Here is a 16,854-nt window from a genome sequence, read left to right as displayed (position 1 = left end):
GTAATGTATAAAACAGTAAAAATTCATTCTTTTTATTTTACTTTATTTAAAAATACAGTTTATCAAGTAAACAAAGACAACGGGATGAGCCTCCTGGAATTATTTAACCTTTAGAATATTTACACATTTCTTCTTTTTTTTTTTTTTTTGTCTTGTTTTTTTTGCTGAGGCATGCATTAACACAAACACATGACTACAGATAGAAACACAGAGTCAGAGTGTGAGAAGCCCCCTGCAGGGTGGAGTAAGACTGCAGCAGCGAGCAGGGTGGAGCCAGAGGGGGATCGATAAGTGCAGCAGAGGAGTCCAAGATGGAAGTTGCAGCAGAGCCGAGTCGATCCGTCAGCTCAGCCGTTTGGTGATGTGAGAGGGCGGCTGCAGGCCTCCCGGGAGCCACCTGTCAATCACCCTCCTCAGAGTCATACTTAAAGTCCTGCATGATCTCACTCAGAGCCTCTTTGTTCTTGATGATCCTGCAAAACAGATCACAGTGTTACAAACATTGAGGATATCTCTGACAGTTTCTTTTACAACCGAAGGATGGCCTGTTAAATTAGGAGGAAACGGGGAGTTGTGCAGCCGACAGCAGGTTGATAGTGAGTGAGTGGCTGGGTCAGCAGGGAGCGAACGCAGTAAAAACGGAGGGGTGGTTAATAGCTGCTCTTACTCGTGCTTGATCTCCTGAATCTGTTCTTGACAGCCTTCGTCCTCCGGGTGATCCTGGGCCCGCTGCCTGGCCAGCTGCAGCTTGGCTGTCTGTTGAGAAGGCACATCAGATAAGATTTATGCAAACCATTCATCAGTGGAGGACGGAGGGGAGACAGAGGGTGAACTCCAACATAATGGGAGCTTTATGACATTACTGGCAGAAAAGGAAGTTGAGTTAAAATCATAAAGGAGTGTAAAACTTCATACAAAAGTGCTACACATCACCTCTGAACACCAGATGTATGACTGTTCAAGAATGTGGAAAACACCGAGGCGTAACATTTTAACAACAGTGTCTATTCGCTCACGGCGAGCGCCACAGACAGACTGCAGCTCTCATGTCACTGACTTGAAACAGAGCCTGAATAATCCCATCAGACGCATCATGCAGTTTTCCACAAGTGATGTATACACATTTATGACTTGAGCTGCCAGCGTAATAATCGGTGGTGAAATGGATTTCAGATGAGAGTGAGAGAGTATGAAATGTTCTGCATAAGAAGCCTGCCCCCTTGTGGGCAAACAGTGGAGTTGTATCGAACATTAAATGAATGTGTGAACTTGAAATAGAAAGCTTTCGTTGCACGATAATTAATACATTTGAAACATCATTAGTTATGACAGGTTAAGTGGATGTTTGCAACAGAGAGATTTTTGTGAAAGAATAAGTTGTATTGCTGTATAATATAATTTATATACGTTGTATAAATGATACTGATATTTAATACACAGTGAAATCTAGAAGTACCACTTTGTGGTTGTATGCCTCGGCAAAACCGTCAAGTTACACACATAGTTTCCGTCCGTGCATGTGAAAACATGGATGCTTCACACATATCTTCTCCCCAGCAGCACAAAGTTTCAAGGTGAGCACTCAAGATTAGGTTCACCAATTCAGTATCTGACCAATGTCTCCCCTTCTGTTCCTGAGATATGGCATTAAGTAAATGGCCAGAAGTGTTTTCACAGAACATTTGACTGAAATTTTGTCATAATTACAAATGAATTCCTGAATTAGGTTGGCATGGTGGTGCAGTGGTTAGCATTGTCGCCTCACGGCAAGAGGATTCTGTGTGGAGTTTGCATATTCTCCCTGTGTCAGTGTGGGTTTGCTCCTCATGGGTTTTCTCCAGCTTCCTCCCACAGTCCAAAGACATGCACGTCAGGTTAATTGGTGACTCTAAATTGTCCGTAGGTGTGAATGTGAGAGTAAATGGTTGTTTGTCTCTATGTGTCAGCCCTGTGATAGTCTGGCAACCTGTCCTGGGTGTATCCCGCCTCTCGCCCAATGTCAGCTGGGATAGACTCCAGCCCCCCCAGTTACGGAAAATTAATGAATAAGGATTCCTGAATTATGGTCAAAACCAAGCTTTGTGAGGTCACCATTGATCAGTTCATTCTTGAGTCCAAGTGGACATTGGTGTCAAATTTGAGGGAATTCCCTCAAGGCCTTCTTGAGATATCACTTTCACAAAATAAGGTGGACACAAAGTCACGGTAACCTTTGACCACCAAATTCTAATAGTTCATTATTGAGACCTAGTAGATGTTTGTGCCAAATTGGAGGAAATTCGCTAGGTGTTCTTGAGATATCGTGCTTACGAGAAGAGGACAGACAGCAGGATGGACAGCAGAACGGATGGACAACACAAAAACATAATGCCTCAAGCCACTGCTATTGCTGGTGCAGGGGCATAAAAATGCAAATGAATTAACCCCCCATTACATAGAAGATCTCTTAAATACGGCATGGTTGCCATCTTCTGATGGCTACTTCCAGCAGGATAACGCACCATGTCACAAAGCTCAAATCATCTCAAACTGGTTTCTTCAACATGACAATGAGTTCACTGTACTCCAATGGCCTCCACAGTCACCAGATCTCAATCCAATAGAGCACCTTTGGGATGTGGTGGAACGGGAGATTCGCATCATGGATGTGCAGCTGACAAATCTGCAGCAACTGTGTGATGCTATCATGTCAATATGGACCAACATCTCTGAGGAATGTTTCCAGAACCTTGTTGAATCTATGCCATGAAGAATTAAGGCGGTTCTGAGGGCAAAAGGAGGTCCAACCTAGTACTAGCAAGGTGTACCTAATAAAGTGGCCAGTGAGTGTACCTTTTCCCTGTCTTGGATTCAATATAAAAAACAAAACAGAGTCTTTACTCACCAGTTCAAGTTTCTCCTTCTCTTTGCTCTGAAGCTTTTCAATGTGCTCAGAGAGAGCTGGTCTGTCAAACTCATGGTGCAGCTTCCCCTTGATCTCCAGCACCTCCTTGGAGATCCCACAGAAGGCTTGCGTTACCTCATGGACCAGCTGCCTGTAGTGGTCGAAGTCATAATGGGGTCCTGTCCTCAGGTAGGCTTCATGTCCTCTGGAAGGCAGCAAAAACACACAAGCAGAGATGAATGAGGTGTACAAGTTTGACCTCTAAGTTCAAGGACAATGATCTCCGGAGGCAGTAACGCAGTAATTTAATAACCATGTGGTGGGTCATTAATAGATACTTACTCTTCAAAGAGCTGATAGGTCTCTAGCCGCTCAGACTGAAGTTGATAAAACCTCTGGATCAGGGCTTTAAAGTCTGTAGGCACCTACAGAAAGGAAATTACATTATGTACAGAAAGAATAAACAGAATATTAATCCATCAAAGCTGGATAACTGTAATAATAACAATTATTATTATTATTATTATTATTATTATAGGTATTAATACGATTACTTTCTGTGTCATTTTATTTGTACTGTTTTACAGAATGATAGAAAGTATAGGAAAAAAGTAATACAAAATAGAATACAAACAAATAGAAATATGTATATAAATAATTAAAAAGGTCCGAATTGCCTTGTCCCTCAAAAGCTGATCATCCTCGTAACATAGTCAGTGACTCAATCTCTCATCCTCTCATTGACATGTAAACACTGTCCATTTCTCCCATTTCTCTCTACATCACTCCTCTTGAGTCATCATCCTGTGGGTTAACAGTTCCATATCATATATGTTGTTCACAATTTTCAGCCATTCATTTTGTGATGGTGGGTCTGCCTTGTACAATCACTTTGTGAAGGGCTTTTTACAGGCCGCCAACAAGATTTACGGTAGTAATCTGTCTTCTCGTAACACTATTCCTCCTGCCATACTGCCTAAGTACAATATCTGCATGATCTCATAACCCATAATTTTATTAATAACCCATAAACATTTACCCAAAACTGTACAATTGAGGACAGAGTCAAAATACATGGTGCAGTAATGCTCTCTCCAAGTATGAGAGGTGTTCTCCAAATATGCAGCCATTTACCTTCTGTAATTTTCACACCACCATTTCAGTTTTAAATTTAGGGTCGTATTTCCTCTTCTCTCTGGTAGACACTGATAAAGTGTAAACATTATTTTGTATTTCTTTGATGTGTACACTCCAATTATGGTTTTAATTATTCCATTTTCAGCTTTCTTGGTCACTTAATTAGAATCATGTATGGACAAAATATAGTTGAGCTACATTTACTTGCATATTGTATTCATATTACTAAAAAGAAATATTAGCATAAATTGTGTTTTGGCCTTTGAACAGACTAAATAAGCACATTTCCAGTTAGAGCTCTCACACCCTGTGGTGTTTGACATATTATAGGCTAAATTCTTTATAAACAATTCTCTAATTTTAATTATGTTACATTGTACTACATCTGACTGGTTAAAATTATGTGTTTATCAAGAGATAATACAATAAAGCTTTGTTACAGTAAAGTTACAGGTGACAATCGGCTCTTTAATCCTGACATTAAACGCAACAACTTCAGCTCCGCTAGCCAAGTTACTATTAGCTTCCGTTAGCTTAGCACATTTAGAAGTGTGATTTTAGAGATTCTCAGACGTTAAACTGTGATGTTAAATGTTCAGTACTCACCATGTTAACGTGTCGGAAAATACTGTCGCAGAGTTTCCACGGTTTATCACAGTGACATGTTTATATTTTGTAAATTCAGGAGGTAGCTTCACTTCAGCGTGTGAATCAGCAGCAACGTTACCCGGAAATGACGTTGCTGTTCAGTGTATATCGAACGCTTTCAAAATAAAAGTTCGCATTCAACAACGGACTGACAGTTCCTCTTGTTGCCTTTTTATCTTATTTTATAAATATAGTTTAAACATTGTTGTTATAGTTTAAACGTTGTTTTTCTGTGTTTAAACAAGATATTTATTATCAGCATTTTTTGTAATAACATTTTCCTGTGAAATGATAATAAACCTTGAGCTCTTCCTGAAGCTGTGACAGTTTTTGTCAGTCAACCCAGAGTTATGACATAAACTGCATTTGCATTGTGGGTGATAAGTAGCTACAGTAAAGGCCTATAGCTAATCTGTATTTGTGATCCCTGGGCAGGGAAATATTTTACTATGCAGACAGTAGTCCACAATATAAACAAAACTGTTTGCAAATTTACAAACAGCATATCACATAAAAAAACATCCCACAAAATATAGGCCTACATTATTTATTTTCAGGAAAAAGCTTGTTCCGTATACAAAGGTTTAGATCAGTGATCACATCATAGCCATGTTAAGCCATGTTTTAGCCAAAGTGTTGTTTTGAAAACACTGGAATGTAGCTTTAGCTATCCACAAATTATGAGGAGGGTCTAAAGAAGATGGTATATGTATTTCACAGAGTCGAACATGGAGTCAAATATAGAAATGACAATGGTATTTAAAAAGATATATGCAATTGAAGTTCAAGTATAGGCCTAGAAAATATTTATTTATCATTCCAACCTTTAAAAAAAAGCTTAAATTAAATATTGTTTCTTCGGGAACAGGATATAGTGTATTGTGATTTTATGATTTTTAAAACTGCACAAACATACTTTTACACATATGCATGAAGTAGCAAGTAGCAAGAAAATCAATTAAGTTTTACATGTGATAATGCTAACTAAGGTGTGTTTTAGGTGCAGGTTGGCTGTAAAGTGTTCAGCAAAGTGTTCATTCTGGTCGTGTTGTATGCATTTTAAAAAGACATGTACAAGATGTGTACAGTAACGTACTGTTAAACTTCAATTAAAAGCCTAGCCCCTTTTACTGGCCCGGTGTGGCTACACATTTGACAGAGAGAGGCCTGTCTCAATTAGAGGCCTGGTGTTGTTGCCAAGCAGTTCATCTTTATAGAAGTTCTTTGGATGTATAAAACAAAGTGGTGTTGTGTCTGTATGCCGGGTGCCATGAAACAAGAGTCATATCACATGATTGATATGTTATTTGAAGCCTAATTTTTGTACAAGTAATATTCATGCTGGTTCAAAAAAGCAATTTGATCGCATTTCCCATCTTTGTTGAGCAACAGCGTTGTGTAAAAGGAATTAAAGGCCTGTCCCTTATAGATGCCTGTCTAAAATATAGGCCTGTTGAGTTCAGTGATTTGAGCAAATAATAGCCTTGGCTACTAACTGAATTTTTACGGTAGGTTGTTAGCACTAAATATGCTTTTATTTACCCAACTAATGTCACTGAAGGTAAGATACATGCTGTTAGCCTGTTACAGCCAGCAGAACAGGATAAGCACTCTGTTTTTCAGCCAGCATGAAGAAGTCCTTAAGATGCTCAGAAAAAGTTTAATTTGAAAATATACCTTGTGGTGAATTTGTTTTGGCAGGACTGTGACGGTTTTATTTTGAAAGGGGTCAAAATGTCTCTTGCAGCTGACTCCCACTAACCAATCAAATGCTGCTGTGCACAATCAGAAACACCCCAGCTCTTTCTATTTAATTACAGAGGGTGTATTATTAAAATGAATTCACAATAATATATGGAGTGGTGTTTCATAAGCACAATATCTGGGCTAATTAACCATAAAAATGGTCCCTGAGGTTCAGCTATTCTACCTGTTGCTTCTTATCTTGCAGCTGTATCAAACAGAATAACAGCCCATCCACTGGGGGCTGATCTGAGCCTGGTCTGCTTTGTGTTTATGCCATTAGAAAGCATTATTCCAATATGGAGGAAAGAGGTCGCAAAGCTACTACTGTGCAGACGCGGGCACTCCTACGCCTTCAGTCTCCCTCTGCCGTTCATTGGTCCATTCAGCATCTTCAGCACCACGCAGGCTGAACAGCGACACACAGCCGTGCAGCCTTCATCAGATGAGGATGCCGAGCGGCGGATACGCTGCCCTCCACGGTTACTATGACACTGTTTATCTCAGATTTTTGTCAACCCTAATGTCGTTGTTTCATCAGTCTTTAACATGTGTTGACAGCCGGTGTATCTGCAGCTCATTGTCTCCCCGGGTTTGATCGGGAGCGACCCGCCTGTGTCGTCTAACTCTGCAGGAGGAAGCTGTTTTTCCCGTCACAGATGCTCGGACTCCCAGGGTTTGTTTATTCCACCGGGTTTCCCTCCGGTCGAGAGGACAGGCATGCCGGACAGTGACAGTACCACCGCTCGGGTTATAGGCAGCAGCAGCGTCTCATGTTCAGTGCCGCATCAACAAGCCTCGCCGCCCGACCACCGGGTCCCCCTGCCGGCGCCCCGGTGTCCGCCGGTCCCCCGACGCCTCTTGTGACATGACAGCTCGGGGACGGAAGAAGAGGATCAAAGGTTACGGGCAGGGGTCCAAGCAGGAGCAGAGACGGGTCGGATCCTTGAGGAGAGGGCGCACGGAAACAGACTGTGTGCACTGTTTGAGAGGAGAGGATACAATCATACCTGTATCAAAAATTCATGTGATACTTTATTAGTCCCCGCAGGGTGTTTCTCGTGTGGCTCCCACAGAGAGGTCAGAGCCACGGAGCAGCGGCCCCTGGAGTTGCCTATACTGACACAGGGGTGTCCTGGTCTCACTGAACCCAGCTGTCCCCCCTCACTGAAGCCTTATTGTGATTCTGATTCGGGCCTACAGCGTGGAGAGTGGTAGCACCCACCTTTGCCTTACAGTTTCATCTGATGCACGGCCTCATAGTGTTGATACTGGTCGAGTCCCAGTCAGCAGTGTTGTTCCCCAGGCCTGGCAGGCTCACTTGGCTGCTCCTGACCATCACCTTCACCTGCACCGCCATGGGCTGCATCCAGAGCATCGCCTGTAACAAGTCACGCATCAAACGGGAGAACATCGTGGTGTACGACCTGTCGGCCACCATAGACCACTGCCCGACTGTCATTGAGGAGAACTCGCCCATAGTGCTTCGGTACAAGACGCCCTATTTCAAAGCCTCGGCGCGGATTGTGATGCCCCCCATTCCGCGCAACGAGACATGGGTGGTGGGTTGGATCCAGGCGTGCACCCAAATGGAATTTTACAACACCTATGGAGATGTCGGCATGTGAGTTCACACCTCTGTCACCTGCGTCCTCATTACACCCTTGTGACGTGTTTTCAGATGCAAAAAAAAAAAAAAAAAGAGTGTGCGCGTGCCTGCGTGCATGCTTGTACACTGTGTATAAAACGTGTTCATGCTTGTGCATCACACTGAGTTGCATGGAGGAGCATTTGTGCACGCAGCAGGTTAACTGTGCTTGTCAGCCTCCTTCATTCAAACGCCCACCGACAGATTCTGTTCCTGTGACTCTGGCACCTAAATAGAAAAGCTGCTATTAGAGGAGCTAAACAACAGTTGATGCTCTCACACTCAAATTGTGCCCACGGAGACATGTCCTCCCCCACACCCACAACACACACACACGTATATATTATCTGTAGGGCATATGTGAGGGGGTGTTTAATCCTGCTGGGTTTAAGGGGTGAGACACTGCATGGGGCTCAGAGTGGTTTTAGGATTGGTCATGACAGCATAACAAATAGATGGAAGGGGGACACCAGATGACAATAACAGTTTGGCACAACAAAGAGATGATGATAATCCACTGACATACTGAACCACTAGATTTCATTTACAGGCAGCTGCTGAGGTCTCAATGCAAGCTTGTGTCTGAGTAAGAATTGTAGAGCTTCTGAAACTATCTTGTTGCCTCTGGGATTTTCACTGTGAACAAAAAATCACAACTTTTCCCAACTCAGACACACGAGTGTGTCAGCAATCCCTTATCCAGAGTCACTTTAAATTAAAAAAAGTGGAACTGCTGTCACCTCCAAATTGACTGGCACCTCATTTATACATTTCTTGCTGTTAAGGTGGACACTAATGATAATTTCCTGTGTGAATAATTTGTCAACTGTTTTACTGAATCAGTCACGCAGGATAAAAATATAAAACAAATGGTGAAAAATAACATACAATTTCCAAGAGTCCAAGAAGACCCCTTTGCATTGCTTCATTTGTAGAAAAAAAAAGTCTCAACCTCCCCAAAAAGTGTTAAACTTACAGTGAGCTAAGAGGTAAAACTAATTCACAAAATAGCCTTATAATTATAAATTGACTGATTAACCAATTATGTTTCAGCACTGTGGAAGTTTTTGATTTTTTTTTTTTTTTTTAATTTTTTTTTTTTTAACATACAGACTAGTTTCCCTCAATTATCATTCGAGAAATTCAACAACCTCTTATTGCTCATCTGTAGGTCCGGCTTTTGAAAGTGCAAGAACGTAAAGTACATGAAAGTACCTGCAGTCTATATTAGTTAGCAAATGAGTCATTGGACCTTTAAAAAGCAGCTTAAAGCTGTAGTTAACTTTTGTAAAATCAACTTTTTGTTATATTTGCTAAAACTGTCACTACATCCACACAGAAGTAGACGATACAGTTTGTAACAACTCCTAGATCCTTTTCTGCACTCCAACTCACATCACCATCTGCCCGCTTGACTACCACGGGATCTAGAGCCTTCAGCCGTTCTGCGCCCCCGCCTCTGGAACTCTCTCCCCGATGACATTCGCAATATTGACTCCCTTTCCACTTTGAAATCCCATCTAAAAGTACACCTTTTCAAGCTGGCATACTCAGTCTGATTTAATAGTGACACACAAATTGATGATGATGATTTTATTTTGATGATTTTATACCTAATATTTATAGTCATGATTTTTGTCTAGTCATTATAATAACCTTATTGTATATCACAGAATTGTTAGGTTTTAGGATCTATGGATACATTGTTGCTTGTTTTTTTAACTGTGCCTCATAAGATGTCCTTGAGTGTCCTGAAAGGCACCTATAAATAAAATGCATTATCATTATTATTATTATAAATTCAGGTTCCTTTTCACACTCCTTGTGCTTTTAAAGGGATAGTGCACCCAAAAATGAAAAATCAGCCATTATCTACTCACCCATATGCCGACAGAGGCTCAGGTGAAGTTTTAGAGTCCTCACATCCCTTGCGGAGATCAGCGGGGGGAGCGGCTAGCACACCTAATGGCAGACAGCACCCCAGACTAATGTCCAAGAACACAAAATTGAAACCACAAAATATTTCCACCATGCTCATCCGTAGTGATCCAAGTGTCCTGAAGCCCCAACATAAAAAGTTGTTTCGAAAAACATCATTTGAACTCTGTTTTTAGCCTCACTGTAGCCTGTAGCTCTGACTGCTTCTCTGTGCACCGCGCTCACGTGTGCGTGCTCAGAGTGATCGGTGATGCACGGTCTCTGAAGAGCAACAGTCTCGTCAGTACTGATGTCCAGATTCTCAAGTGCAGGCATCGCCAATTCCCAGTATGAGCAGCAAAGACTTTCCTCGTCCGTTGGCATTGTTTTGCATTTGAAACAACTACACCACCAGGTTTCCAGTGCTCGACTCCGGTATTCTGCGGCTGGCTGAGGGTTAGGCTCATGAGCTGCGATGGCTGCTTCGTCCAGTAGCCTGAGTTCTGTGCATATACTCGGGCTCAAACAAATACGGCTCAACAAGGAAATGCTGTTTCTCCTCAATTTCAAAGTCTTCAGACATGTTGGGCTGTCCTTTGCTAAAAGGCCATAGTGCAAATTATCTTTTAGTTACTGTGGTTACTGTGGTGCACGTGTCACGTGATGTAAACACAGGTAAGCAAAGCTCATGCTTTCGCTGGTTGCGCGCACACACGTGAGCGCGGAGCACAGAGAAGCAGTCAGAGCTACAGGCTACAGTGAGGCTAAAAACAGAGTTCAAATGACGTTTTTCTAAACAACTTTTTATGTCAGGGCTGCAGCACACTTGGATCACTACGGATGGGCATGTTGGAGATATTTTGTGGTTTCAATTTTGTGTTCTTGAACATTAGTCTGGGGCGCAGTCTGCCATTAGGTGTGCTAGCCGCTCCCCCCGCCGATCTCCGCAAGGGATGTGAGGACTCTAAAACTTCACCTGAGCCTCCGTCGACATATGGGTGAGTAGATAATGGCTGAATTTTCATTTTTGGGTGCACTATCCCTTTAAGGGCATTTGCTAGAATCTACCGCAGCTTACAGAAAACAACCAATCAGAGCCGAGGAGTCTCTAACGCAGCTGTCAATCATTTCAATCACTGTCAAACTAGGCAATGCGGATCAAATATGAATCAAGGCTGGTGGGTGGCGCTCTGTTTCTCTTGGTGGAAACTGTATACAAATTGGCAGCTGGGTGACAAACTTTCTCATTTTACAGCTAAACAGTACACAAAATGTTTCTAAAAACAACTGAGGCAAGAAATAGGCAATGCAGTGACAGAATCTTGATTCATATTTGATCAGCGTCGTCCAGTTTAACAGTTTGACCGCAGTTCACCAGCAGTGATTGACATGATTGACAGCTGCATTAGAGACTCCTTGGCTCTGATTGGTTGTTTTCGTGCTGTACTGCCATTACAAGCACTACGAAAAGTCAGAGGAGCATGATTTTTTCCTGAGATTATCTGTCACATGTACCACTGTGTGGTGTAGTGACAGATTCAGCAAATACGACAAAAAGGTATTTTTTTTTAAATAACCTTCTACAGCTTTAAAGCTGTTTAAAAGTTGTTTTGCTGTCCTCCAGTTAAGTCTCACCTTGCTGCAGTGATGAAGAAGATTACCCAGAAGCCTCTTTGTCTCCAATCTCATACTGTCTGTCTCCCCCCAGGTCGAGCTGGGAGCTGCCTCAGCTACGAGAAGGCCTGGTGAGGGCCATCAGCGACTCAGACGGCGTGAGCTACCCCTGGTACGGAAACACGACAGAGACTGTCACCATAGTGGGCCCCACCTCCAAGCCATCCCGCTTCATCGTTAGCATGAATGACAATTTTTACCCCAGCGTCACCTGGGCCGTGCCGGTCAGTGAATCCAACACGCCCTTACTGACCAACATCAAAAGGGACCAGAGCTTCACCACCTGGCTGGTGGCGCTCAACACCACGTCCAGGGAAAAGATCCTGCTCCACACCATCAAGTGGAGGATGAGGGTCGATATCGCGGTGGATCCGTCCCTCCCTCTGGGCTCCAGGGCCAGGCTGGTGGGCAGGGTGCACCAGGACCAGCCGCGGGTGCTGACCCGCATGGAGCCCATCCCTCCCAACGCCATGGGGAGGCCCAACGCCAACGACGCCCAGGTTCTGATGTGGAGGCCAAGGAGAGGGCCTCCGCTTGTTGTCATACCACCCAAGTAGATCGTTGGGAGCATCTGATTGGCCGTTTGTTATATCATATCAAAGCGGGCCACCTCTATAGTCAGACAGGATAATCAGATGAAAGACAAAAACAACAAAAATGAAGATCCATAAGCAGGCTGAGACTTGTGTCAACGGCACAAATCAAAAGTTGCAGTCTTTTGCGTGTAAAATCTCGAGGGGACAACCGCCTTAATTCCCCACTGCTGCCTTTGACAATCCAGAAAGTTTGTTGGTCTCTCCTTCTGGTGCTGTTGAGCTGTTGGGCACCCAGGCCTTCACTGCAGCCCAGCACAACTGAGCAAAGCTAACTCTGAAAGTCCGCCATCAGTGCTGGGATGTAACACAAACCTGTACTGTAGCTACTCAGGCCCAGAACGAAAACGATCAAGCCTAAACACAGACCCTGTTTCAAAAGGTTCTTCAGCCTTAATGATGACATGATACTGGCCTGCTCCGTACTGTACAGTAAAGTGCTGTGTACGAGTGTAACCAAGGGAAGGTGATAGTGTTTATGTGTCATGCAACACTGCTGCAGGGTGTATTCATTACAGAGATAACTATAGTATCTAAAATGTTACTGGGATGATGTGCTTTCAGAGATGATGTGAGTGTGGGTGTGCAGGCATGTGTGTTTGTGTTTGTGTGTTTTCTATAATGGAGACCCAGGGTTGGGTCCGGGCTTGCTGCTTTGTCACACCAGACTGCCTCATACACACACAGACATAAACACACACACATACACACACACACACACACACACACACACACACACACACACACACACACACACACCGGTGGCCTCATTATGCTACAGGGAGGGACACTTTACAAGATGATTTAAAAAAACAGAAAGATTGTCAACATACATGCATCCTCAGAGCCACTTTGTTTTTTTAACATATCACAGAAAATGTAGAAATCACAGCTTTTGGATTTGGTGACGTGCACATTGTGCGTGCATTCAGAAGAACCTTAAATGAAGCCCTGCAGCGGGATTTTTGTTTTTCAATCACAAAAGGCCAGTTCATCCGAGCTGCAGAGCTTCTCCCTCCCTGCCTTTTGAAAGCCAGTGATGCCTGTGTTGATGACAGCCTTCTGCAGTGAAAACACGACAACGTCTTTGCCATGTCCCATCTAATCCTATCTGTGCGGTGGAGAGGTTATTTTATTTTACGAGTCATAAAATGAGTCTGCCGTCAGTGGCTGCGCGAGGACAAACAGAGCTACGTGACGTCTTTATCCAGTCAGTATTTGCTGTTGAAGAGCAAAGATTGTAGTAAACTGTATTTACACTGTTAGAAGAATCAGTTCATCTAAATTACAAAGAAAACAAAGCTTCTCACTTATCCAGCCATGCATATTTTTGGGGGATTTTATTTGTCCAAGTTTTGAAATATCTGTCTGTGACATTTGTGCCTGAAATTTCTTTAGTGATCATAGCTTTGAAAAACTGCATTCAAACAAGACTTAAAAGTCGACAGCCACGCTAGCAGCTCTGAGGCTGAGTGCTAACATGCTAACATGACCAAGTACCGGGAGTGTCCCTATGTTCCCCAGCTTAATACCCACTTAAAATAACTCATTAAGGAGACCTTTTAAAGCAGTGGTTCCCAACTGGTGGGTCACAGCTCCATTCTGAATGGACTGCAAGTGACTCACGAATGTGCCAAGTTTGTAAAAAACACACTTTATTTTTAAGTATAGTGAATTTCTAGCACAGGGCTTTTATTTTGAAGTTCTGTTTCCTGCTGTACACTTTGTGACTAATGGGCAGCTACTTGACAGAGGCCAAACACAACTATGACGCTGAATATATTAAACAGTGTGGACCTTGAACTGATGACGAAGGAGAAATCTGGACCCCAGGACTAGACCAGTTGGGAACCACTGTTTTAAATGGTTTTATGTTCTCAGCAATGTTTTTTTAATAGGACAAATGTTCACTGTATGTTCCCCTGGAATAACATGTTGAAATCACCCACCTTCAACCTAAAGCCTGCTGATGGTTAACTCCTTAAAAACTAGACCCTCGAATTTGTGGGCAAGACCGTTTTCTTGACTGTAGACATTGATATCAGCACAGTGGCCCAACGGATTATTACGACTAAAACTGCACTCCAAACATCTGTATCCCTCCGATGTTTTGCAATCTGAACTGCGAAGCTAGCCCTTACAAAACTCTTAATACGTTAGTTTATATCAAGAGACACAGGACTCTCGAAACATAGGGACGACATCCCAAGTACCATGTTTACCATCATCTTAGTTTAGCGTGTTAGCTAGTGACGATTGTACAACTGAGGCTGACGAGAATCTCTGTTTTTTTAGCAGGTATTTGGTTATGAACTGAAGTATTAGACGTTAAATCTGGATGATGGCGCTAGTAGGAAAGTCACTTAATCACCAAACTTGTGCCACAATGAATATCTCGCTACCTATATAGTAGTTGTCAGAATGGGTTATTAAAAAACAAAGATCAGGAAATACAATCATATTGTCTATTAAAACCAGTATGAATATTACTTGTTTAATAATTAGGCCTTGGATAATATATCACTTATGAATCATTCATTTGATCTAGCTAGAGAGAGTGACTTATGGCACTTGACGATAAGGGCACCTGGCATACTGACACAACACCACTTGGAAAACTTGGATTACTTTCTATGAAAACCCCTTTTGATTCTTTTGATCTGAGGTCCCTTACGGACTAAAGGAATATGAATATCTCATAGGGTAATCGAGGAATGGACACATAATCTGAGGGAGCCAACAACCCAGTTTTATTCATCTGAAGAACGGCTTGGCAACCAGACCAGGCTTCTAATTGAGACAGGCCTTTATTTGTCACGTGTTGCCACACTGGGCGTTTAATCAAAGCTTTACGGTATGTCAACCTCGTGGTCGCGCAAGAGGAATTACCGAGTAATTAGGACATATCCTTTAGGAACCTTTAATATCTGTACAGAATTTTGCAGCAATCGAACCAGTACTTGTTGAGATATTTAAATGGGGGCAAAATTGGTGGACCAATAAACCAAAAAATGAATGTTGCCATCTTTTGTATGACCCTGCATGGCCAAAGATTGTCACCCTTGATCATCCACAGCCTTTGTTATCAACAGTTTTCATAAGAGTAACTTCTTAAAAGTATTTACAATGGAAGCTGCTTCTGGAGAGACATGTTGATAATGATTTTAAATGTAAACTGTCAAAGCTGTGAGCGTGTGGCACTCCAGTCACCTCCACTGTATCAGGTGGAGGCAGAAATCTTCAAGGCGGATATCTGAAAACCTGGGAAAATAAGTGAAACTTTCTACATGGCTAAGTACCGACAGAAGTGAGAAGTTTTTTTTGTAATTTGGGTGGAGTGACCCTTTAAAGATTGGTGCAGTATTTGGTTTACACAGACATCTTTCTTGTGCCATTAAGCTCTTTTTTTATGTGTTTTTATGAAGACTCATGACGACAGAATATTTCACAATCATGTTGAATCTGAAGATGTTGCTGATCAGGCAGGTCTGTACGTTGTATTTCTGTTCACACACACTCAGCACACAGCGGACCAGTGAAACCGCTCATGCCGAAGTGCTGAGCTGGTCCCGATGAGACAGAGATGAAGAGAGAGACGGAGGATGTAACCACGTTATCTTACCCATGCTGCTGCTCATTACTCCTGGTGCAAACCGAACGAGCCTTCACACACACACATACACACCTCACCTGGAACGACGCCGGGAGTGTCTCTGCCTGTGTGTTGCCAGCCGGGCAACACACTCATCACGCAAACACTGGATAGTTTAACAACACGCCAATTGTAGCCATTACACAGGAGCAGTTTGTGACGCTGACAATCAAGGGAAACATCTAGAGCAGCACTTTGTAACCGGAGGTGATCTTTACTGGTCTGATTATCAGAGGATTGAGGCTTTTATAGGGGGAAAGGAAGCAGAAACTTTTTTTCACACGTTGCCCCAATTAAAATAAAGTGTTAGCGAAAATACGTTTATACTTGACCACGAGGTCACACAGTCTGCTGTCTGTGTGTATCAGGGCCTCAAGTGTCTTTTACAGTAACAGATGTGCCTGAGGACTGGAGGGAGAGCGGTACACGGCCCTTCACGAGGAGCTTTACTCATTAGTTCCTACTTGTTCTGCTGATCGACTGTCTGATGCAGTTATTGGTTTAAAATGGCTGGGTGTTTTACAGTGTTATATTATGAAGGACGTGAAACTCTGCCGTGTTACAGTCCTTTCTCTCAGACTGTCTGGCTTTTGCATGCAGTGTTTTTAAACTCATTAAAACAAATGCCAAAAATATCAAAGTGTGAATTTATTCATGTCATGTAGTTTGCAGCTCAAAGGCAACGTGCCAAGTATTAAATTAGACAAGGTAGACTTGTAATTGTGCAAAAATTAATCTAGACTCAGACAGCAGGGGGGGGGATTGTGTTAGAAAGAGTGACAGGCTGTTGAGATGACTCCATGATACACTGAAAAGAATAAACTGTACAGTGCTGGAACTAGCACATTTGGCACCCTGGGCAAACCCCCACCCCCCAAAAATATGTTTTTATTATTATTATTATTATCATGTTTATTGTATTTATTACTAACTAGAACAAGAGCTAACAAGAAAACAA

At 42.6% G+C, this 16,854-nt stretch overlaps 4 protein-coding genes across 5 annotated transcripts in view; 2 read left to right on the top strand and 2 right to left on the bottom strand.

Moving 5' to 3' along the window:
• Positions 1-16,854, top strand: part of zgc:92140 (uncharacterized protein LOC447854 homolog) — a 670,238-nt gene that overhangs the window by 483,183 nt on the left and 170,201 nt on the right. The gene's annotated exons all lie outside the window — the stretch shown is intronic.
• The window catches only part of slc35a3a (solute carrier family 35 member A3a), a 45,414-nt gene that overhangs the window by 13,198 nt on the left and 15,362 nt on the right, over positions 1-16,854 (bottom strand). The gene's annotated exons all lie outside the window — the stretch shown is intronic.
• Positions 64-4,775, bottom strand: rex1bd (required for excision 1-B domain containing). The gene is made up of 5 exons (XM_049587261.1): positions 4,628-4,775; positions 3,227-3,309; positions 2,885-3,089; positions 668-756; positions 64-473 (listed from the first exon to the last, which is right to left on the bottom strand). The coding sequence occupies exons 1-5, from the start codon at positions 4,628-4,630 to the stop codon at positions 401-403; spliced, it is 453 nt and encodes a 150-aa protein (XP_049443218.1). The 5' UTR covers positions 4,631-4,775; the 3' UTR covers positions 64-400.
• Positions 6,609-16,490, top strand: fam78bb (family with sequence similarity 78 member Bb). Of its 2 annotated transcripts, none has more exons than XM_049587253.1 (2): positions 6,609-8,036; positions 11,686-16,490. In XM_049587253.1, the coding sequence occupies exons 1-2, from the start codon at positions 7,660-7,662 to the stop codon at positions 12,206-12,208; spliced, it is 900 nt and encodes a 299-aa protein (XP_049443210.1). In that variant the 5' UTR covers positions 6,609-7,659; the 3' UTR covers positions 12,209-16,490. The 2 variants fall into 2 exon arrangements, with proteins under 2 accessions (XP_049443210.1, XP_049443211.1); XM_049587254.1 differs by lacking the exon at positions 6,609-8,036 and adding an exon at positions 10,934-10,975.

This window comes from Epinephelus fuscoguttatus, linkage group LG10 (genome assembly GCF_011397635.1).
Source record: "Epinephelus fuscoguttatus linkage group LG10, E.fuscoguttatus.final_Chr_v1".
Lineage (NCBI taxonomy): Eukaryota > Metazoa > Chordata > Actinopteri > Perciformes > Serranidae > Epinephelus > Epinephelus fuscoguttatus.
The sequence above is the reverse complement of the archived record's forward strand: the minus strand, read 5'-3'. Positions and strand labels throughout refer to the sequence as shown.